The sequence below is a fragment of the Lissotriton helveticus genome, chromosome 9 (assembly GCF_964261635.1).
Source record: "Lissotriton helveticus chromosome 9, aLisHel1.1, whole genome shotgun sequence".
Classification (NCBI taxonomy): Eukaryota; Metazoa; Chordata; class Amphibia; order Caudata; family Salamandridae; genus Lissotriton; species Lissotriton helveticus.
The window spans coordinates 879,531,881-879,557,774 of record NC_136070.1 but is presented as its reverse complement, the minus strand read 5'-3'; the positions used below and the strand labels follow the sequence as shown (position 1 = coordinate 879,557,774).

Sequence of the window (25,894 nt, the reverse complement as noted above, 5' to 3'; positions counted from 1 at the left end):
GCTCTCTGCTCAGCTCTGTCCCCTATCCTGCCAGCAGAAGGTATATTCGGGCCCACAAATCCCTCTATTCTGGACTTTCTGGAAGGAATTCACAAAGTCTAATTGACAGTTACACACAGTCATGTGACCCAAGACAGGTTCAAAATGGCTAAGGGTAGGAAAATGCCAACTTTCTAAAAGTGGCACTTTCTAAATAGCAATTACAAATCTGACTGTACCATTAAAGATGATTTTTTTATTATAATATCTTAGATACCAAACATGAATTGGCTACCTGGTCTCAATCAAAATGTAGCACTTAAGCACTTTATATAAATATAATAGACCAATCCAATGTTATCCTATGGGACAGGTAGGCCTCACAGTAGTGAAAAAACAAATGCAGGAGTTTTTCACTACCTGCACATGTGAAACATAAATGTAAATGCCAAACCTTTTATTTACAATGTACCCTACCATTTAAACTACTTAAGGCCTACCTAAGTGGGTGACATATGCAAAAGGGGAGTTTAAGGCTTGGTAAGGGGATTTTATCGCCAAATTGAATTGGCAGTTTAAAATTGCATCCAGACTGCAATGGCAGGCTTGTTGCATGTTGTAATGTGCTGTTTAAGTGGGTGGTACATTAAGTGCTTCAGAACCAACTAACTAAAAAATCCAATTTTGTTTCACCATCGTATAGCATTCGAAAACAAGTAACTGCCTTTGAGCAAGCAGTTTTGTCCTCCATTATTCAATTAGAAAATAAAAATCTTACATCAAAAGAAATGTTAGTCGCCCACAACAAAAAGCCATACAAGATCTTCAAAAGAATGATTCAATAATCATTAAGCCAGTGGACAAGGGTGGGGCCCTAGTCATTTGGCCCAAAGAAATGTACCTAGCAGAAGTAAAAAGCCACATTTTGAATCCAGAATGATACCGGCAACTTAAAGAAGATCCCACACTTCAAATTGAAGGAGAGATGTCTAATAAATCATAAACTGGACTTGAACAAGGAATTTTAGGTCCAAAGGAATTTGAATTCCTCAACACAAGTCATCCAAGGATTCCTGTTATTTACTTTCTACAGAAAATTCATAAGTGCCTCACACAACCACCAGGAAGATCAATCGTCTTCGGTTGTGATTCAGTGCTGCAACCAATTGCAAAGTACGTAGATGACTTTCTAAAACCATTTGTTGAGCAAGTACCATCTCACATAAGAGACACAATGGATTTTATAACCAAGATAGAAGGTCATCAATTCGATCTTGAAGGTAACATTTCACGTTGTTTCTTTGTATACTCAGATTCCACAAGAAGAAGCTTTGCAAACCATGGAATACTATTTAGAAACCATAAAAAGCCCCCAAAGAGTACCTATTGAGTTCATACTACAATTGACTGAAATTTCCCTAAAGAAAAATTACTTTAGATTTGATGGAACATTCTTTATGCAGACAAAAGGGACTGCGATGGGATGTCCCTTCGCCCCAGAAATGGCAGTGTTGTTTATGGCCCGTTTTGAGGACAAGTTCATCATCAACAATAATCCATTTGGTAAACAGATCCAACAATGGTACCGATATATAGATGATGTCTAGTGCCTTTGGAATGGGACAGAAGATGAACTTCCACATATCCATGGATGGCTTAACACAAGACATCATGATATTGAGTTCAGCATTTTGGAACATTTGCCCTGCAATCTCACCTGTTCTCAGTCCAGCTGCCGCCCCTCCTTGCTATATTTGGGGATTGTTGTTTGCCGGCGTGAGGGGGTGCCTGCCTGCTACTCGCGCCCTGTGAGACCCGCGGACCGCGCACTGCCCTGACTACACCATACAGAGGGCAGCGCGGTTTCGCGAGAGGCGCGAAGCAGTTGCCCCTCCCCCGGGACCTTTAAAACAAACGCAGGCCCCCGCACCATGGGATATTTTTGGGAAAATTTGCCCTGCCATCTCACCTGTACTCAGTCCAGCTGCCGCCCCTCCTTGCTATCTTTGGGGGATTGTTGTTTGCCGGCGTGAGGGGGTGCCTGCCTGCTTCTCGCGCCCTGTGAGACCCGCGGACCACGCACTGCCCTGACTAAACCATCCAGGGGGCAGCGCGGTCTCGCGAGAGGCGCGAAGCAGTTGCCCCGCCCCCCGGGACCTTTAAAACAAACGCGGGCACACGCACCGCGGGACGCTTTTTGGAACATTTGCCCTGCAATCTCAACTGTACTCAATCCAGCTGCCGCCCCTCCTTGCTATCTTTGGGGGATTGTTGTTTATCGTCGTGAGGGGGTACCTGCCTGCTTCTCGCGCCCTGTGAGACCCGCGGACCGCGCACTGCCCTGACTACACCATCCAGGGGGCAGCCCGGTCTCACGAGAGGCGCGAAGCAGTTGCCCCGCCCCCCCGGGACCTTAAAAACTAACAGGGCCCCCGCACCATGGGACGTGCGTGGGCTCGCCCGGTCAAAGCCCGGGCCAAGGGCTGGCCCGTCTGCGCCCGTCAAAGCCAGGAAAAGGCAGGGCTGGGCCACCCCCCTTTTAACTGGAACATTAGACTCTGTTGCTTTTTGCTAATGAGGTCAGTGACATTTGCTCCTACTATCTACTGCAAACTGTTTGACACTTCTGTACCTTGTTGAGTACTCTCGGCTGTATTATGAGTATCCGTAAGGGGGTTGGGGGCCCCGGGGGCCATGGGGTTGTGGGTACCCTTGACGGCTTTATTATCAGGGCAGAATCGCTTCTAAACCATGAGATTGAACTCACGGAAAGAAGGCTATCAATGGAGACACGTCGAGTGTCTATGGAAACCCCCATGGGTGGACTCCTTTTAAATCCACCAAATCTAGCCAAATGTAGCCTGGCCAGTACCAACCACTTGACTATTGGGTCTTCTGAGCCCGTGACGGCAATTGCAGATTTACCAACTATAGCTGTAGGAACTACCGTCACTTTATCGTCTCTATCACCCCCACCCCAAATTGTAACACGATCCACACAACAACACCAGGTTGGGGGGAGAACTGCCTTGACCACAACACAGAAAAGGAAGGCGAGGGGTCCACCCATCACAATCCAACCAACTAGTAAAGTAGCCAAAACTAAAGACTCTACGCGAGGAAAGACAGGCCCCTCTGATGAGGTAACTATTATTAGCCCCACTAGCCCACATGTTTCTGTATGTCAATGTCAATGCAATCAACCCCAAACTGATTTGGGAGATGGGTTATTAACTAAGTTAGAAGATAAACTTATTGCGCTGCTAAACCCATTGTTAAATAAACTGGCAGACATTAGTTCAAGATTAAATATTATCGAGCAAAAACTCCCCACCCATTCTAGTTATTCCATAATGGAACCTTAGCAGCCCGGGGGATGGGGGGTGGGGGGTCAAGTACATGTAAATGTAAATGTAATGTAAATGTAAATGTAAATGTGCTGGACTTGTAAAGCGCACAGCTGCCCGTAAGCGTCCCGGCGCTTGCTTAGGGAACCCGTCCTGGTATTCCCCTGTGAGAAACCCCGGCAGGGTGTCCACAAGGTGAAAGCCAGGCATCCCGCCGCGAGGGGCCGAAGTGGAGATTAAGCAAGCTATTGCCCAGAGTCGCAGAGTGTGACCCCGTGAGTTGAGTAGGCACCAGAGCGAGAATTGTCGAGTCCGTGGAATTTTGAGCCCGAGACCCGCCGAGGCGGGGAATCAAACCCTGGTCCACGGTCGATCTCAGCTTCCAGGTCTGCCGCCTCTAACCACTGAGCCACGCTTCTCCACATGCACGGTACCTGTTTCTAATCAGCCACCAACAGCAAATGATGATATTACCAGAATAGGCACACATGTTCCTACATCGCACACCAATGGTACAAATTCAATATCATGCAATCTCATCAATAGAGGAGGAGTAATAAGTGGGGGAAATAATAGGGGCTTGAACAAGGGCAATTCAACTACTACCGCCCAAACTATTAATAGCAAGGGACATCTCAACTTGCCCCCCGAATGTACACCCTATGTTATCGTCCTCTCAAATGTACCACCAATAGCACCTAATATAGTGAAGCCTTGGAGTTCACTAAGAAATAGGGCACTCCACTTATTGGATGACAAGACAGGGCTGGGCAGTTGCCTGTTTCAGGATTTCAAAATGGCTAGAAGGGTCCCCTGGATAGGGACATCGAACAAAACTAGCAGAGGGGATTGTATAATACTGAATTTTGGGTCTCCAGAAGTAGTACAAAGTATTTTAGAGAGAGCGGGGACAAGGCACATGGGCAGGGAAGGTATACAAATTCTACCATTGGGCTTCTTTTATCTGAACCCCCCTCTGTTACCTGTGTGTAGACGCGAACCTCCAGCTATTGTACACAACCAGGGGAGGTATGAGTTCAACGTGCCAACATACAACCGGTTTGATATGGCTCTCTCGAACCTGGATGCACAGGACTGACTGCCAGATAGGTTGGCAAATGACAATATACCGGGGGATTCATAACCCATCCGTCCAATTGCTATTAGCAAGGAACTGGAAGCCCTGGAATTGTGTAATATGCAGTCAATAATCCCTGCTGATCATAAGGGGCAGGCAGAGGGTGGTGCTAGCCATGTGAGAACCAGGGTTGGAACAATAGCTAAGGACTCCCTTAACAACAATGGAAGTAAAAATGATTCTGATCTTCGAATTCTGAGCTGCAATGTTGCTGGCCTTAAACCAAGACTAGCCGATATAGATTGGCTACGTATATTATCTTCCCAGGACATAACAATGTTCCAGGAGACTTGGGCTACACATGATCTGCACATAGAAGGCTTCCATTATTTTAGTTTAGTAGCATCTAAGCCAAATTTTGGCCGTGCAGTTGGGGGTTTATTTATTGGGATCAGCATAGCATCAGGAGGGAGCTTTAAGATAATACATACAATAGTCCCAACATACAACTAATAGAATACAAACAACGTGTTCCCTTCTACTTAATAAACTTTTACAATAATGATTTCCACTCTGCCCCAAATAGGAACTTCTCCGCGCTTTTTAAAATTATTTCAAAACTAGAGAAAGTCCAAGGCTCAGGCGAACGTATGGGGATTCTTTTGGGGGGGGACTTTAATGCTAAGCTACCAACAGACACTCAAGGCACAGGTACACGACAGGTAGACCCAGCTGTACGGAGTGGGCTGGAACTAGATTCCTTTCTTAGTGAACACATCCTTAGCAATGTAATGAACTTAGGCTTACCCTCTACAAACCAGTTGGTACCGACATTCAGAGGAAGGGATAGTGCTTCTATTATTGACTTTATCTTTGTCTCTCCCTGCCTCGCAGACTGCCTATTGGCCAAAGAGGTCCTCGTAACAGATTTTGGGGACCACAATCCATTGACAGTGGTACTAAGATTAGCACCCTTCCCCGTGTATGTTACTGTTCAAGGGGCGAGAAACATAACTCCATCGACAGACAAACTAAGATTAAAGTGGAGGGGGGTGGACAGTGGGACAATAACTGAGACTTTATTAGAAGGGCATTTGAACTTGATTACCTCATGCCTATCGACTAGAGCCCCTTGTTCCAGCGTAATCCAAGACTTCACTAAACTCTGTTCGGTGATTAGATCTCTATTATCAGTGCCACTTTGTCAGGGCCTAAAAGACCCAAGATGGTTTGACCACAACTGTTCGGAGGCTAATAGGAGTCTGCGTAAGGCTCTAACAGCCAAACCAAGAAGCAGGGCAGACATTAGCTTAGCTAGGAAAGTTTACAAAACTGCAATAAATGAGCGGAAGGGCACCCTTCTGAGCGAACGATGGGAAGCCCTTGGGGAAACAGCAGGGGGGAACACTGGTAACTCATTCTGGTCCACAGTAAGATATTTACGCAATATGGGCCAACAGTTAGCACCTGTCAGCTGTACTATTTCTAGTAGCTCATGGGAAAACCATTTTTCCAAAATCTTTGCCTTGCCATCACAGAGTTTAGATCACTATGTGCAGGGGCATCCAGGCAATCTACAGATAACACTGGTGGAGGTAGACGAGGCGATTGCACAGAGCCTTGGCAACAAGGCTCCTGGACCTAATGGGTTGCCCACAGATATTATAAAGTGGAAACCGGAATTATGGGCCCCAGTCCTCCTGAATGTATTTAACAGTTTACCCCAAGCACCCATGCCTGACACATGGGTGACAAGCGTAATCGTCCCAATATACAAAAAGGGTGACAGATCGGAACCGGTTAACTACAGACCGATCTCCCTGCTGAATAACACCCTAAAGATTTTGGGCCATGTCATTTACAATAGAATTTAAGACTGGACAGAGGAAAGTAGCATTTTATCCCCATGCCAATTGGGTTTTAGAAGCAGGATTGGGACAGTAGAACAATGTTTGAATCTTAATTTGGTTATTAACAAATGTAACATCGCCCGCTCCTGGTGAGTGTACAAACTGATCTGCACTTTTTCTTAGTTTGTAATTATTACCTAAAATATGTAAAATGTTTTTTAATTCTCCTTTTTAAAAAACATAGACCAATTACCGTGGGGGAATCTTATCAACTGCTGCTTTCCCTGGACAACAAAGAAATAATTTGTTGCACTAGCACTTTTTTGAGAATCGTTGTGCGAGCACGCAAAATGATGGACAGTCCTTGACTTCTCTCTGTTTAATAACTTGTAACATTTGTCTGATGCCTGCATGACTTAAATATTTTTATATGGATTTCATAATAATACTGTAAATTTGTGTATGTGCTTTTATGAATTCTTGGAATTCGAATAAAGATTTATGAACTGAACTGAACTGAACTGAGTTCAGCATCACAAAAAGTCAAACATCTTTGATTTTCTTGGATGTAGAAGTAATCCCTTTTGAACAAAAATTGATGACCACTTTGCACCGTAAACCCACCGACAGGAACACACTTTTACACTATCAAAGTTCTCACCCAAGGAACCTAAGGGATAACCTAGTGCATAGGTACTCGCAAACATTTGCCCTGGGGCCACAAAGTACGGTCTATGGTGTGTCAGAGGGCAGCACTGATGCCAGCAGGGTGGCGGCAGGGAGTCTTGGTGAGTCAGGTATTGTGTGAGGAGGGTTCAAAGAATGTTAAATAAACGTGAAAGCATTTATTTGCAGGTTGATAAATGCTTGCCTGTTTATTTAACACTTGTTTTCTGAATTTTAGTGTTCAGCAACTAAACAGTAGCTCATGCTGCTGTTCACCAGGGGCCGCATGTAAAGGTCAAAAGGGCCTCAAGTGGCCCCCGGGCCGTACTTTGAGTATCACTGACCTAGTGAATGGCCAGCTACTACGAATTCAAAGAAACTGTGCCAGAAAAGAACATTTCATGATCAATGCAGAGCTACCCCAGAAAACTGCTCAAACATGCAACTAAACGAGCATGGTATACGCCACAGGAAGAATTATTAACAAAAAAACTTAAGAAACCAATGGACAAATTAGTTTGCGTTACCACATTCAGCCCACATACCAACAAAGTTTGCCAGATAATTCTGACAAATTGGCATCTCCTTTCTCAACTCGAATGCACACTAGGAAGACCACTGCTTGCAATGAAAAAAGGCAAAAGTATAGGTCAAAACTTAATACAGGCAGATCTGGCACCACAAACACAGAGGAAAGACCTAAGTGCACAATGGAACATGAGACCCATTGAGGGCCACCATAAATGTGCAATTGTTCTGGTTGTGACAACACCGTTGAAGGCACAGAATTCACACATGATTCAACTAAATGGACACACAAAGAGTTCTCTAACTGTAAGACAAAAAACAGAGTTTATGCAATCAAATGTCCTTGCTCTAACTTATATATATGGAAAACGAATCAATAAGTAAATCAAATGATATTGCAACATCATTCCAGGATTAAAAAGCAGGTCCTGACAGCCCCATTGGTTTCTCATTTTGTCGAAAAAAGCACTCAGAAAGAGATTTTTTATGGACAGTGCTATTGGCACAAAAACAACCACCCGAGGTGGCAACGTGGAAACCATATTATTACAAAAGGAGGTATACCTCATTTTGTTATTCAACTGTACCCAGAAAGGGTTAAATGAAATGTCAGAACTGTCCAAAGCTATGCCTCAATGATTTCAAAACCATGAAAAATGTGATGAATGTCAGTTCAACGTCATGATTGTGGTATAATGAGCCAGTTTCACACCAGCACATGGAAGGTGTGTAATTCTGGCAAACATGGGTTAGTCACTCATCTTAACACTAAACTACATCTCCCAGCAATCACAAATGAAGCACTTCCTGACGAGAGAATGGAAACTACTTTCAAATATGTGCTGTAACCGGAAATAAAGAAACAAACTGAACAGGCAGCGAGCTTGCTTGTGAAGAAGACACCTGAAAGGAACAATGCACCAACCCAAAAAATGGATATTTAGTGTTAACAAAACAAATAAGATTTCGTGATTTAGCAAAAACAGTAATATGAACAAACTTCCTTGGCATTCCAGTCATAGACCGCAAACCGTATACAGCGACTGAAGAGACCTCCGCTTTACGCCGTACATGCAGTCTCCTTTTAACCACAGTAAGGGGATCATTAGGATGGCAGGCGAACTTTGTACCGTCATCCTATCGGGAAACGGGACTGCCCTCCATAAGGGCAGGGTCCCGTGGGGGCAATTCGGATGCGCCCACCGTAGTGGCGGGCGCATCCTGCATTCTTGCCTTTGTGGTGAAGCACGGCCCGCCACAATGCCAGGAAGGCATGTCGAGCACTTCCATGCACAACATGCCTGCCATGTTGTGCATGGAACTGTCCATGTGCACCCCACGGAGTCCCTGGGGCCCACAACAGGCCCCCACAGTCTATTCCTGCATGCCTTTCCGTGGTGGCAATGCCACCACGGAAAGGCATGATACCGCACCCATGGTAATGGGTGGAGAAGTGTGGCTCACTGGTTAGAGGAGGCAGACCTGGAAGCAGAGGTCAGCCCGGGACCAGAGTTCAATTCCCGGCTCGGCGGGGTCTTGAGTCCTAAAATGTCCATGGACTCGACAATTCTCGCTCCGGTGCCTACTCGATTCACGGGTTCACATTCTGCGACTCTGGGCAATAGCTTGCTTAATCTCCACAACGGCCCCTCGCGGCGGGATGCCTGGCTTTCACCTTGCGGACACCCTGGGGTTATCTCACAGGGGAATACCAGGACGGGTTCCCTAAGCAAGCGCTTAGAAACCGCTTGGTGATTTGCGCTATATAAATTCCTGTACATTTACATTTACATTTACATTTACATTTACATTTACATTTACATTTACATGGCTAGCGGTGTCTAACAGACACCGCCACCATATTAAACCCTTTTCCGCCCGGTCAACTCGCTGACCGGGCGGAAACGCGGCAGACGGTCTTTCAGTACGCCGTGGTCCCCCCGCCATAGTAATATGGCAGGGGGGAAATGGGTGGCGGGCGGGGTCGGATCACGGGCCGATCGCCACTGCCATGCAGGGGGTGGCGATCCGCCCATGATCCTAATCGGCCCAATAGTCTTTAAGGACACTTTGTGTCAAAGAAGTAATAAAGAATTCACTTCTCTGCAGTCTACCTTAAATCAAAGTACGCCCTCAGGTTTATACTTATTTATATAAATGGCAGTAGCATTCATAACAACTTAAGTAAAGTCTTTTTTTTCATTATTTAAGAACTATCAAACTGAAATACGTTACAATTATAAACCAGTAAGAAAATATAGACGGTAATCATCAAAGGATAATACCACAGAAGAATCCAGATTACACCGTTTTATTGCACTGAAGATAATCCCATGATTAATACAGGGATTTAAAACACGTCAGCACTTTTCTTCATTACTCCATGAGGGAGAATATTTAAATTCAGCTCAGATCTTGCAGAGGGACCATGAACATTGATTTATCCCCACAGATATTAAGCTTTATCCCCATGATTAGCAACTCTCTCAAAAACGAAATCAAATTTGATTGTTTATTGTTAAATGTTTGTCCAATTTGTATAGTGTATCACTTTATTTTCAGGCTTGAAAATTTTTATAAATTGTTACAACAAATTGTTTAAGTATTGGCAAAATAAATTAGGCCAGGACCAATGATTATATATATTGGCCCTTAGCCTGCTTGAATAAACAGCATCATGGTAAAAAGGTGGCCAGGTTCCATTTTTTTGGTAAAACAGCAGAACCACTTGTACCATTTAGTTTACAGGCCCTGGGTATATGGCATGCCACTCTACATGGGACTTATACGTAAGTTAAACATGTCAATCAGTTGTAAGCCAATTAAACCATGTTTATGGGAGAGAGCACACGCAGTTTAGCATTGGTGCAGGGGTAAAGTGCACAGAGTCCTATGAAAAACAGAAACTAATTTCTGAAACAAACATGGAGGTAAGTAGGTACATGTTTGGGGAAAGACCACCCTACGGATAGCAGGTCTAACAGCTACCTTCTGTACTGCTTCATAAACAATTTGGAAATTACTAAATAGTGCCTGAGATACACAGACAGCATTTATTGTTCTGGGGAAAAAACCGTTAAGTGCCACACATAAGCCATTTTTGTCAACTGGGTCTGATGGAAGAGAGTACTCTAAAGGCAATAAGTACTTGACTTTTACTGACTCTGGAAACTAAGGGCCTGATTTAGAACTTGGCGGATGGGTGACTCCATCACAAAGGTGATGGATATCCCATTCACCGAAATATAAATTCTGTTATATCCTATGGGATTTATATTTTGGTGGACTGGAAATCCGTCATGGTTGTGCCCGAGTAACCCGTACACCAATATATAAATCAGGCCCTTAGTGCTAAAATTTGACAATAGTATAGTGATAACTGAAACAGCTAGGAAATTCTGCCAGGTCTATTTCACTCGATTCTCTTAACTCTGTCAATTGAAGCTTAATCACTGTCTAATATGACTTATTGGTTCAAACAGCTAACTCGCTGAACCAAATTACCCCATTATATCTGAGGCACTGGGTCGTCATCCTTGGGCTGGTCAAGTTTCGAATACTTGATTGCTTCTGTAGAGGTGCTGAAATTACCCTTTCAATCAGTTTATACATAGCATCTTGAGAGAAAGATATAACTTTATCCCTGGAGAGACTTGGTATTCTTCTGTGTACTTTTTCTTTCTTGCACACTTAGGAACTTCACTAGACGGCTTCACCTGCACATTCAATATATTAACTTATAATATTGCTCCTGTGAGATTTTGGCACTCTATATATTACCTGATGCCCTGTTAGAGAAGCATGAGGGCTGAGTTTGTTCAGGGTTCCTGCAGCAGTCATTTTAGGCTTTTCTTAATAAAATAAGGTGGGATACTGAAGAGGCAAAGCAGAATCTTCAAGTCCCACTCTAGCTGTGCCATAAATGAAAAAAATAGTAATTATATTCTTTCCTACTGATTTTGGGAATGATTAACTGCACAAGACAAGAAAAAAACAGGACTGTAGGGGCTGCATCAAATAGATGTGTGGGGCGATTAGTATAGTCAATGTTAGCAGAAATAAAGACACTAAATAAGCCTTAAAGCCTGATTTACAGTTTTTTAGGATGGGTGCCCCATCACAAATGTATATTAAAAATGCATTGTATCTTAATACACTTATAATACTTCAGGCAGGATATCCGTCACATTAGTGACAGGTTACCCCTCTCAAAATAAGGCCCTTCATTTACTATCATGTGATAAGGAAATAAACTATCTTGAGGATGATGCACTCCTCAATCGGGGTCAAATGTTTAATTTTATTGCGCTGCCCTTGCGTCATGCATGGTGTCGCAAGGGCAACACAATACTTAAGTCAGATTTACCAGGCCACCAAGGCTACCTTGCATGGCCCTGTGTGGAAAATTTGGAGTAATACAAGGTAGTGTAGTGTAAGTCGATGGCTTGCATTACTCTGCGCTAGGAAGTAGTTCCAAGAGTGGAGCGTGGGTGTTCTCATGCATACACCTATGGATTAAGGAACATTCCCAGATTTACCAAGACTGGTAAGCCTTGAAATACGTCAAAATGTTACACCTTCCCAGGGGATACACAACCAGGAGAAACATCTTTATTTCTCCTTGTTGTTTCCTCTTTCAAAGTGTACTGCATTATGTAGCACACGTAGAAAGAGGAACATGCCTCTAATGATTATTTTTGTGCAGGAAGGTGTGACTTCCTGCAAACATACAATCCTGGCTGCAACTCAGGCACCATGGATCCAGGGTGCCTTTTTTGTCATTAGGCAGCAGCTTGTGAGCCAGCCCAGGCAGAGAGCAGGAATGTGCCATATGTTGGTAAATATGGCTTTTTCCTGCCCTCTCCCTTTTGCAAAGTTGTCTTGCTGCATTGCATGAAATATTGACAAACCTGGCCCTCAGTAAGGACTGTGACAAGGAAAATCGGAGGACAGGTAATGGTGTTAGCTTTTAATTATGTTAGAAAAGATGAAATAATGTGTTGGTGTTATAAAAAAAATATTATCTTCATTTACAGGAAAAGGATAACCCGTTTTCCGAATTTTCAATCAAGAACTTGGTGCCAACGATTATGGATATCCTTTTAGGTGGATTAGACACGGTCACCAATACCATGACACATGGAATATTGTACCTTTTGAAAAACCCAGAAGTCCAGGGTAAGAAGAACACAGTTTGCGTGTAAACATCAGGATCTCTCCTTTTGAAATCGTCTGCTCTGAACAGAAACAAAAAAATTTGAATTCTAATACTACAAACGTTATGCTGGTGTATCTCTCTCCAACGCTTACATCCATTGCCTGTGCTCTGCGACTCCTACAGTCTTTGTCTTTGTAAACATTTCTCAGTACTCATTCACTATTTCTTACACCGACTGAACAACAAGGGCCTTTTATGCAAATAACAACTTACTTCAACTGTTTGGTCAGGGTTGCTTTAATTTGGTCGGCTTCCAGCTCATTTGGGTTAGTTATTTCTGCAGTTCTAACTCGCAGACCCCTCCAAGAAAGGCATGGTATTGGGGACAGGTTTCATTAGTTGTGGATGAAGAGTAAAAGGAAGAAAACCCATTAATATGACTGACAAATTTATGGTGGTAAGAATATGTACTTCTTCACACAGAAATACAGTAGTGTCCATGAAAACATCCAGGAAACCTTAACTCCGTTACCAATAGAGCACCTTACGGTTGCCCCAAACTACATTGCATCGCAATACATCCCCTTTATAACATGCATTTGCAATGCAATAGGTCTCGCATTTGCGAAAGTTTAATGTATTGTCATTGTAAATAACAATGCCTAATATTTATATGTTTTGAAATCCTGCAAGCGGTGTGTAAACACACACTTTATAGATATAGTTGTTGCTTACAAGAAGCAAGGCTGGTAGTAACTGTGCCTCTTTTACTGCCAGCCTTCCTTCTGGTTAGCTAGGGCTATAAGTGCAGAGTGCATGTTTACGCACTGCTTGCAGGTTCTCAAAACACATAGATAAAAGGCATTGTCATTTATAATGCCAATAGCTCAATCTCTCGCACATGCGAGACCTATTGCATTGCAAATGCTTTTTTTTCCCTGTGAACTGTATGTGCATTCATTCAGGTTTTCCACCGCACAGATTTTAAGCACCTGCTGGCAGCATGTGGGCGCTATATAAGAAGAGCACATTAAAACAAGGGAATGAACCAGAAAAAATCCAATAAAGGTTGGAGGCTGCTCGTAGTAAAGATGTGGGTTTCAAGCACGGATTAGTCCGCTTTTTATAATTCCAAGGACAGCAAAATGGATGCCAACTGCATTACCTGTAGAAAGTATGCAAGAAAACACACCAGAAGACCCCTTTCTAGTATAAACAGAGCCAATTAGCCTTCCAGCTAGGTTACTGTTTTAAAACCGCCATTACCTGCATGGATACTTTCATGATTATGAATTTGCCGCATTTGCCACATAATCCATCATCTGATGCCTAATCTGCAGATTTTAACAAAAAGAATGTATCTAGCTCCAAAAGATCAAAAGTAACTAAAAATACTGCAAATCACACTGTTGCGCAGTGGAAACCCCTCTGCAGTGGTTGACTTTCTGTTGCTTTTTGCCAGAATTGGTAATTAAACTGTCACAACGTGAAACCTTTGCCAGGACAGTTTTAACCTGTATAAAAATGACAAACTAAGGAAACAATACCATCACAACCTGTCCCACTCCATTAAGCCACATCATTTGCCTTTTCTTGATGCATATTTTAGTCAACTCTGCCGCATACTTTGGGCCGCCTCTGCTACATTTTCCAGTTGCCCTCTCCATTAATATCCTGGATTTGACTTGTACCCATAGAAACCTCCGCGACCCACCCCGGTCCATAACCCCCCATCCTTCACCCCGTCTGCCAAGTCTCCCTTAGCTTCATGCTCTTCAAAGCACTGTTACTGTAATATAACCCTGTCTCATTTTTTATCGTAATCCGCATTTTAGTCAAGTTTTGTAAATAAACAAGGCAGGGAAAATAAACACGGTAACTGTATCTACCCTCCTGCCAGCGCGCACCCCTGTCCCATCCTCTACATCTACAATCTGCTTTTTAAATTTTAGAAATAAAAATGACCGAGCTAGGCCAAAACATAGAATGCTCTGATACCGTTAACGAGCAACACACATGTTCCATTACATGGCCTGTATGTCAGTTTGCCAGCACGCCCTGGTCCACAGCTCGGAGCGCACATGGCACAGAAAGGATGGAAGGCCCAGGGGTGCAATCTGCACCCACAACATGGGTGAGTCCAGCCTCCGGTTTGGCCACAGATGTGCTCGGTTTCCAGCTGGAGGGGCGCAGGGTTCCGCTGCCGGGCTCAGTTTTAAGCCCGGCTCTTGTAAGGCTGTCTGGAGAGGCATACCTGGGGTGGCCGCGGCAATCAGTGGGGGTCGGGGAGGCGAGGGGGGTTCCGGCAGGGGCGAGGCGATGACACAGTGAACAGTTTTGCTCCACTTGTGGGCGCTCAGGCATCGGAAATGCCCCGGAGGGAGGGGGCAGCCTGGGTGGCCACAAAGAGAGAGCCAGCCCTGCTAACCCAGAGCCGTCACAGCTGAGGGCATCTGTGCCACAAGCTGCCACCATCAGCACCACAGCCTGCAGCGCACAGGGGGCTGAGCGGGCATCCATGACGCTTCAATCCATCTTATTATCCGCTCAAAGTACAGTTTACCAATTGGGCTCTCATTAGGAATATGTGCTGTTGACCTATGGGGTGTGAGGGGGAGGGCGGGGGGAGTTTTGGGGGAGGTCGCGCTCGCTCCGGGTGCTGTAAACAGACATCCTTTCAGTGTGCAGGGAGGGACTATCTGTGCTGCCTCCACGCCAAACTCGGTGTTCCTGTGTTTTTGAAGTCCCTTGGCTTTGGCGGGTGGAATTATATCTGTTTTTCGCACTTTGCACTATTTCGGGAGAGATGGGTTTAATATTGCTGATGTCCTCCGTGCTCTATTTCACTCTGAGACTCAGATGCCAGGTTGTACCAGGAGGGTAGGGAGGGTGTGGGGGTATGTCTTGGATTTTACATTTCCAAAAATGTCCCCTGGCCTGCGTGAAATGTGCAATCAGCATTTACGGATAAACACGGTTGCGATACAGAAAAAACTATCAATTAAGCATTTATATGTATCTATATCTTAACTCCAATGCTCTCCCCGCCCAACCATAGAGAAAGCCGATGGAACCCCCTGCGGACAACACAGGCACAGCGGGATGCTTCATTATTTCTTTATTGTGATGTGGCACCAAACACTAGGACGCCAGTGCGTTTCGGCTTAGCTTTTGTAGTGTTCTTCTGGTACATATACAAGGACACAGGGTGTTATGTGGGAGCTTTTTTATTGTACCTCCTTCGTCATCCTGGTACATCGGCTAACTGCCGTCCCTAGTCCCTGGCTTCTCCCTCTCCGCCCGCCCTCGTTCTCCCTCGGGCAGGTCCTAGTGCCCCATGCATAGCCCCTCATTTTTTCTTTCTTCAGCTTGTCCACGGCTGCAATTTCCTCATGGTCAGAATCTGGATACTGTTCACTCACCGAGACATTCATCATGGGCAGTCTGGTGCGCACTGACCGGCCTAGCATAAGGGTGGCCGGACATTTGCCCATGGTGGAGTGGGGTGTGTTTCTGTAGGCTCGTAGTACTTCATTTAGCGCTGTCTGGATGCTCTTTTGAGTGAGCTCTGCCTGCTGAATGGCTTTCTTGACCGTTGCCATAAAGCGTTCAACCATTCCATTCGCCTGCGTCCAGAGTGGTGTTATTTTACGGTGTTTAATGTTTAGGTGTTGAGCAAACTCGGCGAAGTTGTGGCTGTTGAATGAGGGCCCATTATCAGATTTTACCACTTGAGGAATGCCCCACGCAGCAAAGACTTCATCTAGAATTGGTATGGCGCTGCAGGCTTTGGTGGATGTGCACAGGTGTGCAATGGGGAATCTGGAATATTCGTCCATGATGACCAGGACATATTGGCCCGACTTGAACGGCCCAAAGAAATCAATGGCAATGTGTTGCCAGACACCATCCGGCAGTGGAGACATTTGTAGCAGTGCAGGGGGATATGGACGGATCTCTAACTGACATTGTGGGCAGTCCTTCAGTATTGTTTCCACCATTAGATCCAATGTTGGAAACCAGACCCTCTCGCGGAGTGCTCTTTTTGTGGCTATTATGCCAAGGTTTCCTTCATTTGCTAAATTTATGACCCCTTGTCTTAGCTGTCGTGGAATCACAATTCGAGTGTCTCTTAGGATAAGACCATTTGTCTCTATTGACAGTTCATCATGAACGTGTTTGAACGCTGACATCTCTTGGTCATCTTGTCCCTTGGTTTCTGAATGTCGCTAGCTATTGGTCTGGATGCGGTGTTTTACTTCCTGCAAGGTGACGTGTGCCTGTGTAGCCTCACAGATTGCTTCGAGCGGAACAGCAGGGGATCTGGCCTGATCTACCATGAAGTGGATGTATTCATCCGCAATCCACCATTTGGATTTGCTGGTCCTGATGGGGTGTCTGGACATGTAGTCGGCAGGGTTTGCAGCTTTCCCCGACTTGTGTACAATGGTGTACGTGTATTCTTGTAACCTGAGGCCCCATCTCTCTATTCGTGGCGGCATTTTGGCTCGAGGGTTTCCCAAAATTGTGATCAGAGCTTGATGATCAGTGACCAAGGTGAAATGCTTTCCGAAGATAAAGATGTGGAAATGTTCACAGGCCCAGACAACAGCTAAACTTTCCTTTTCTGGCTGGGAGTAGGCCCTCTCCGTATCTGTTAGACTCCTACTGGCATACGCTACGATGTGACGTTGATCTTCATCTCTGTCACACTGTGCTAAAATGGCCCCTAGCCCCACAGGGCTGGCATCCGCTGTTATTTCTGTCTTCTTTTTTGGATTGAAGTAAGCCATGTTTTCAGCAGACTCCACAGCTTCCTTGATCTCTCTGAATGCCCGTTCACATTGAGGGGACCACTGAAATGGCTGCCCCTGTTTGGTGAGGGTTCTCAGGGGGTGACTTATTGTGGCGTAGTCTTGTATGTACCTGGAGCAGTAGCTGGCCATGCCCAGGAATGAGCGTACATCTTCAACGTCACCTGGACTCGGTGTGTAATTGAGCGCCGCTACCTTTTCGGGGTCCGGTTTCATGCCATTTCTAGAGAAGATGTGGCCGAAGAATTTCAGTGTTGGCTTATGAAATTCACACTTGTCCTGATTAAGCGTGAGGTTGGCTTCTGTCAGGTCATGGCAGACCCGATCTAGCGCGGTGTCATGTTCTTGAGCAGTTGCTCCATATACCAGGATGTCATCCCTATAGTTCAGTACATGGGGAACATGATGGATTGTTCTCCTGATTGCTTCCTGAAAAATTTCAGCAGCTGATGACACCCCAAAACGGAGTCTTTTGTACCTGAACAGCCCTAGATGTGTTGAGAATGTCGTGATGTATCGGGACCGGTCATGCAACTCCAGCTGATGGTATCCTTTGTTAAGGTCCAATTTTGAAAATATTTTGGCTCCATTAAGTTACGTGATCATGTCACTGATGTGTGGGCCTGGGTGCCTCTCCCTCTCTATTGTGGTGTTAGGCGCTCTCAGGTCCACACATAGACGGACTCGGTCTGTCTCTCCTTTCTTTGGAACCACTACAACCGGGGAGAACCAGGGTGTTGGTCCATCAGTTCTCTCTATGATGTCAGCCTTGAGTAAGTCTTGGAGCTCCTTCTCCATGGCTTCCTGTATATGAAACGGGGTTTTTCGGTTGTGTTGCACCACTGGTGTGATTTGCTTGTTGATGTGGAGTCTAATTTGGCAGTTTCTCATCTTCCCGAGACCTTGGAAAAGCTTAGGGAACCTCTGAGTAATGTCTGGTTTGTCATCCACTTTGTATAGTATGTCCACCAACTTTAGTCGTTCTGCAGTGGGCAGGCTTAGTAAGCAGTCCGCCTCAGGCCCATCAATGGCGTGGATGTAGGCTTGGCTGGTGCGATCTTGATATGATAGATTGGTCGCGAACTTCCCAAGACAGGGGAGTGGTTTCTTTGACATCCACGTATATACTCGCACATGGGCGTTGATCAATTTGGGAGGTGTCCTCATTCTTTGATATTCCGCTACAGGTAGATAGTTTAGCGACACCCCACTGTCCTGCACAAACTTGGCGTGGTGGGAACCAATTCTGATGTCTAGCCGTGGATATTCCTTTAGACGATCAGGATCCGTTACAAAACATATGTACTCGTCTCGGTCTTGCGAAACGGGTGATAGGGATCTTGACCCTCTTGATGATGACCGTCGAGATCGATGTGTTCGGCAAGAGTGACAGCTGGATTGTGATGACCCAGTAGATGAGTCTCGTCTATGCTGTACTGCTCTGACATGGTGACTGTTTGAGGGACGATATTGCCTGGTGGGTTCTCAATGATCATCCTTGTGGGAGGTCCCACACATGCTTTCGAAATGGTTGTCTCTACCACACTTCCGGCATCGTTGACCTAGTGCTGGGCATGCATCTGCATGTGGCAAGTCGTAGCCGCATCGGTAGCACTTTAGTTGTCGTTCTGATCTTTTCTTGGTGTGACTCGTGCTTCTGCGCCGAAAACTTGAAGGGTGCTACTGATTTTTGGATCTGGAGGAGCGCGCTTGTGGTGGGGATCGTCCCTGCACTTGTCGAGACTGCATACTGAACGCCTGCTCACGTTTCTCACTTCTCCCGGCCTCCATCTTCTTTGCATGCTCGTCAGCTTGATCATCAATTCTTGTGATATCCTCAATCTCATCTAGCGGGATATTTTTTCTTGAGCAGTTTCCGTCTCAAAGGCTCTGACAGACAACCTTCTATAATTCTCAGTCGGAGGGCATCCTCCGTGGAGAACTTATCAAAGTCACAATGTCTTGTAAAGCGTCTCAGACATGTGATGAATACACTCATTTGCTCACCTTTCTCTTGTGATGCCAGGTTGAATGTATATTGCTCATAATCAACATTCCTTTTGTGCAAGAACTTGCGGTTGAGTGCTTCACAGACAGTAGCGTATGAATCAGCGGACTCAACAGGCAACTCTTTTATGATCTGTCCAACTTCTTTGCCTACCAGATTCCTGAGAGCAATCAATTGCTGTCCAGCATCAGTTACATGGGACCCTTTCATGAAGTCCACGAAGTCTTCTAGCCATTCTTGCCACCGCAGGCCCATACCCCCAACAGATTCGAGAGTGAGGGGCTCCGGAGGGTGCTGGAATGATACTCCCAACACACCCATGGGACCGGGTCAGGCATCGCGTGATCCCGTTAATCCGACACGTATTGACAAAAGTCCTTTTGGTCGGTTCTTTTATTGCACTCGCCAATGTTTGTTAACTTGTTTCTTGCACTCGCCAATGCTTGTTTACTTATCTTCTTGCACTCTTCAATGCTTGTTTCTTTTCTTCTTGCACTCACCAATGCTTGTTTACTTTTCTTCTTGCGCTCGCCAATGCTTGTTTACTTTTCTTCTTGCACTTGCCAATGTTTGTTTCTTTTCTTCTTGCACTCGCCAATGCTTGTTTACTTGTTTCTTGCACTCGCCGATGCTTGTTTCTTTTCTTCTTGCACTCGCCAGTGCTTGTTTACTTTTTTCTTGCACTCGCCAATGCTTGTTTCTTTTGTTGTGCACCGTGCATTTACCAGTGCTTGATGACTTTCGGGGTCTCTGCCTGGCCCCAAGATGGCCGCCGAAGATCCCTGACAGGGGATTGGACGACACGCCTGACTCCAAGAATCTCGTGTACAACGAGATTTGGCCTTCTACAACCGGAGACACAATGCTTTCACTTTCTTCGATCGTCGGTGCCAGCCAGCACTCACCCTCTCAGACGGTCGCGGGAGCATCAGGTGAGGCAGCCTTAATTTTTTCTTTTTCATATATCGCCGGTGTGGGCTCCCGGCGATCAGGCAAAATTTCTCGCTCTAACCCCCAGTGCCACACACACACGGTGTAGCGGGGTGAGCTCCCGGCAAGTGGACACTCCTCACACACCTCCGGACAGCTGGGGTGGGCTCCCAGCGCGCGAGGATGCTTGTGCCGTGGCTCTGCTACCACGCGGTCACCGGCCCCACGATCTTGGATACTTGCACAACGGCTGAGCTTCCAGGGGCAGAGTTAGCCGTTCTCCTCACACCACAGGTTCCTTATCCCACCCTCGTCGCCAGATGTAGTGTCCTTCCGGTACATATACAAGGACACAGGGTGTTATGTGGGAGCTTCTTTATTGTACCTCCTTCGTCGTCCTGGTACATCGGCTAACTGCCGTCCCTAGTCCCTGGCTCCTCCCTATCCGCCCGCCCTCGTTCTCCCTCGGGCAGGTCCTAGTGCCCCTAGCGTGTGCACCTATCATTACAGCTTTCAACTGGGCACCCAGCTGCACAACTGTAACTCCGAATATTAGGAAAAAAGAGGGTAACTACTAAAGAGGACTAAACGGGATTTGCTGTAAAAAAGCTACATTAACGTGTATATTGTGTTTGTGTGAGAGAGAGCGAAGTGAGAGTGAAAGATAAATATTTGTCTGTTATCCAGTTTGTGAATATATATTTATTCTTGTCTGCTTATAGACACGTGTGTACCTGCGTGTATAAGATATGTGTGTGTGTAGCTGTGTGTTAGAGATGGAGAGCCCAGGTATACGTTTCTCTGTGCGTCTCGCACGTATGATGTTTGTGTATTTCTACATAGGTGTATGCATGTGTGTTTATTTCTGACTACACACAAGCGTCTTGTCTTCTGCTCCTTTGTCCAACTATGCTTACAGGAAAACATCCTTACATAGATGTTTCTGTTTGTTGGTGTGCGTAAAACTACGCCTAAACGTCGTCCCTGCCTTTGTGTTTTATGAATGTGTGTTTGTACCGACACATCTCTTTTCTTCTGTTGTCAGTCAATGTACTATCAATAACAAAGGGGGAGAGAGAGACAAATAAATGGATCCGATCTCCCTAAGTAAATGTAAATAGACAATAAGAATCCATTTGTTTTTGGGGTGTATCCTCAACAATTGGGGAACACCTTCTTTTTTTTAGGTCCCCTCACACACCAACAGGCCCCTTGGTGTCATGCTTCATCATCGGGGTCATCGTACCCCTCTACGGAGTACGGCGTGCTGCGACCTACGGATACGTGGGAGCACTTAATGGACTATGTGTGATGTGGATGAGGGGATGATTTTTATGTGAGTGTATGGTGAGGTTTTATACTAAGTGAGGGTTAAAAAGGACCTGGCTCGTGGGGTGACTAAAAATATTTAATATGCCCCCGGGCTGGTGCTGTTAAAATTAAAGTGTGGGAGGTTGTAGTGCAGACAATGTGCATTACCTCCTCTCTGTGTGCGTCGACATGTTTCTGTGTAAAAACACCTTCTTCAGGACAGGGTGACACAAATCCCCACCTTACTCACGTTTCACTAATTTGAATGAGTTTTACAAAAAAATGAAAATTAAAGTGCAGGTAAATCAATGTACCTCACAAAAAAGTAGTTTTCTGGTCAACCTGTAAAAGAAAAGAAGACAACATTTTTTTTTCTGGTAGTCTACTTCTCCATATCCAGAGGCAAAAGTGACCGGTGGTTACAGGTGACTAACTGTTGGTCAGCAAAATACTATAGGTGCATGTTGTGCCTATAGTGGGATAGAAATAAGTAAAAGGACAAACTAGACTTACTGACATTTAACATAAAACACACACTTTTTGTACTGTAGTTGCGTAGTTATAGCGTGGTATCTGAGTATAGCGCCATCTGTGATCAAATACTGGGCCGGATTGTGAAATACCCCTGTAAAAAAAGGGGGGGGAGGAAAGGGTTTGTAAGTAATCACAACATACTGTTTTGGAGTTGAAGAAAAAGCCTCATGAGCCAAAGAAACGTCGAGGTCTGGTGTGCTGTTTAGCACCTGTTTGGAAAGAAAGGCGGGGGATGATTAAATCCCTTCTCCACTTACATTTGCGTTGTGAAGGCAGGCTGGTATCACATGTTATCCACGTTTTCAGCAAGGAAATTCCTCCCGATCGACCCCTACGTGGCTCCGACGATTGTGTCACGAAGAGTCCCAAGACCTGGGTTTTTATACCTTCCTCGTGGTCATGTTAAATTGGATAATTGGGTAATTGGTATTTCCTTCTGCTCATATATGGAGTTTTACCGGTTCTGCTCGCGACGCTTTGGTTTAGTGACTCTAGTTCGCACATGCGCACATGGGCACCTTGAATTCAGGTTTCCGCGCGCATGTGCCTTGCTCGCGTTGGTGATCCGTTTGTGCTTGTCCTCTGTAAGGCCAGTGTCATTCCTACGCGCATGCGCATCAGAAGCAGCTTTTTGGGGATTCCTACTGCAGCTTCTGTGGGATCCCTACTGCAGCTTCTGTTAAAGAAGTATTACAGACAGATATGCATGTTGCCGATTCTGCTGACATAATTACCCCATCACATACTTGTATACGCCATTTGTAGGGGCATTTTCTTTCATAAAAGCACGTGCGTCTTGATGGGTTCGTTATTTCTTCAGTTTTAGGTGTTGGATGAGTTACGTATCGCCTACACAAAATAATAATTATGTAGAGATTTGGCAGATTTATTTGGTCTTAGATTACTGCGGGATCGGTAGAGGTTGTAGTTTTACAGAGAATTGGATGTTGCCGATTCCTGGTGGCCCCTCTAAAAGTTCCTTCTGTAATCTAAAGACATCGGACTACGGGAGTACTTCGACGACAGACTATGTTAGCTGGCCCCAAGGGATGTTGTCATTTAAGCCCAAGATGTTTGTCCCCAGTCTAAAGACCCATCTCTGTTCCTTCTCAAAGAGTCCTTCTTCTGAAAGTAGTTGCTCTACCACCATCCATTTGATGTCGTTGACACAGTGTCCCTTTTCCAAGAAGTGCGTGGCCATCTTCGTTGTTTCTTTTTTGCATCTTATGTTGCTCTTGTGCTCGCGGATACATACTTTCACTGGTCTTTTGGTCATACCAATGTATTCCAAGTTACAGGGGCATGTGATCATGTAAATAACATTTTTGCTATTACAGTTGGTTAATTTTCGTTGCTCCCATTTGGTTCCATTGGCAAAAGTCAAATGTTTACTCTTCTGAGTGAGGTGGCAGCTAGCACAGTTTCCACATGGGTAGTGACCACCTAGACCATGTTGTGATAGTTGTGGTTGTTGTAGTTGTTTGGGACGTGTGTGTACAAGCATGTCTTTGAGTTTTTTGCCTCGTCTGTGGGCAAACAGTGGTTTCTCGATTTTTAGAGTGCCGCTTGTCAGGATGCGCCAATGTTTGTTCAGGAGTTTCGAAACCTCATTTGTTTGGGTGTTGTAAGTAGTCACACAGATTGGTCTGGTGACTGCCTGATCGGTTTCGATTTTGTTCTCCAAAAGTGCTTCACGGTGGTTATTTCTTGCCATCTTCATGGCATTGTCAATTATCCTCACCGGATATTGTCTTCTCTGAAGTTTGTTTTTTAAGTCCATTGCCTGTGCCTTGTAGTCTAGAATTTCAGTGCAGTTCCGTCTTAGTCGCAGAAATTGTCCATACGGCAAGTTGGTTCGTAGATGTCGTGGATGGAAACTGTCATACCGGAGAAGACAATTTCTTGCCGTGGGTTTAAAATGGGTATTGGTATGCAGTTTGCCATTTTTGGGTAAAATGTTCAGGTCAAGGAACACAAGAGTCTCCTTTGATACTGTGTGGGTACATTTCAGGAAACAGTTCTGCAGGTTCAGCCATTCCATGAATTCTAATACAGATTCTTGGTTCCCATGCCATATCACAAGCACATCATCAATATACCTCCTCCAGGTGTTGATGTGATGTCGGTATGGGTTGTTGGTGTGTAGAATTCTAGTACTTTCTAGATGGTGTAGGTATAGACCCGCCAGGCTCGGGGCGAATGTACTGCCCATACTGGTCCCGTGACGTTGGAGATAGAGAGTCCCCTCGAACTCAAAAAAGTTTTTGGTTAATGCTAAGGTGATGCATTCCATTACCACAGCTCTGGGAGTCTGGTATTGCCAGTTAGCACTGTACAGGACCTCCTCGATGATGGATATGTTCTCGTCATGAGGGAGGCTCGTGTACAGGCTTTCCACGTCCAGACTTAGTAGTAGTTGGTTGTCTGGATTGAAGTCGAGGTCTTGTATTAATTGTAGGACCGATTTTGTGTCCTTGAGATCTGTGTCCGTCCCTTGCACTAGAGGGCGTAAGAAGGCGTCTGAAAATTTAGACAGGGCCTCAAGGATGGAGCCTATTCCTGAGACAATCGGTCTTCCAGGTGGGTTTTCCAAGTCCTTATGAAATTTGGGTATACAGTAGAAATAGGGTGTCTTCGGTGTTTTCTGGATCAGAAATTCGGCCTCCTTCTTAGATAGCCAGTTATGTGCCAGTGCTTCCTCTACCATGCTCCCAATGTTAGCCCTGATTGATTCTGTTGTGTCTTGCAGTAGAGTTGTGTAGTTGCGTGGGTCTGATAACAACCTGAGGCATTCTCTTCTGTAGGCTTCTGTGGTTTGAATTACTATCGCTCCCCCCTTGTCGGCGGGTTTAATAGTTATGTCTCGGTTGTTAGCCAACTCGTGGATGGCTTCATGTTCGTTGCGGCTAGTGTTGTGGAAGACCTGATGATTCTCCCTATCCATTCCTTTCAGTTCAGTCATTACAGCATTTTCATATGCCAGAATCTCAATGGGCAGTCTGTTGTCAGGTGGGACAAAGGATGATTTCGGTCTTAAGCCTGTGTCGGTTTCTGTCGGTTTTTCTTTACCTGTGAAAAAGACCTGTAGTTTTATTTTGCGAATTAACTCTTGGACTTCCATGTGTAATTTAAATAGGTCCAGTTTGTTGGTTGGGACGAAACCCAATCCTTTGTTGAGGACATCTTTTTGTGTGTCTGTTAGTTCCCATAGGGTGATATTTATAACTAAGTCCCCCTCCGGCTGGTTGATGGGTTCTCCGGTAGGGCCCCCGTCATGCTCCTGGTGTTCATTCGTGGGTCTGTTTGGATCGGGTCCTGCCACAACACTGTGTTTCCTTTTCTGTTTCGGCCTCGGCGGGATCCCGGGCGTGAGGCTAAAAAAGGCTGGTTCTGGAAAAATCCGCTATCAAACTCACTGCCCCATTGTTGGTACATGTGGTTTGGTGGTGGGGGCCATAGTTGTAAGGTGGAAAAGGGGCTGGTCCCCCGTAATGGGAATAGAAAGGTTGTTGTTGGTAACCCCTCCATCCTCTTTGTCTTGGGTGTTGCTGGCCCCTTCCTCTCTGTGTGCCATTGTATCTCGGGTTGCTGTTTGTACTTGACCCCGATGATCCTGTGTCAGAACCGTCGTTGTCCAAGTCGCTCTTCACGTTGTGGGGGACGTAGTCATCCTTCGTGTAGGGATACGCAG

At 45.3% G+C, this 25,894-nt stretch overlaps 1 protein-coding gene across 1 annotated transcript in view; it reads left to right on the top strand.

Moving 5' to 3' along the window:
- Positions 1 to 25,894, top strand: part of LOC144781948 (cytochrome P450 2G1-like) — a 528,779-nt gene that overhangs the window by 433,992 nt on the left and 68,893 nt on the right. The window contains exon 6 of the mRNA XM_078661039.1: positions 12,485 to 12,626. Coding sequence (XP_078517165.1) covers positions 12,485 to 12,626 — 142 coding nt within the window. The remainder of the gene's footprint in view (positions 1 to 12,484; positions 12,627 to 25,894) is intronic.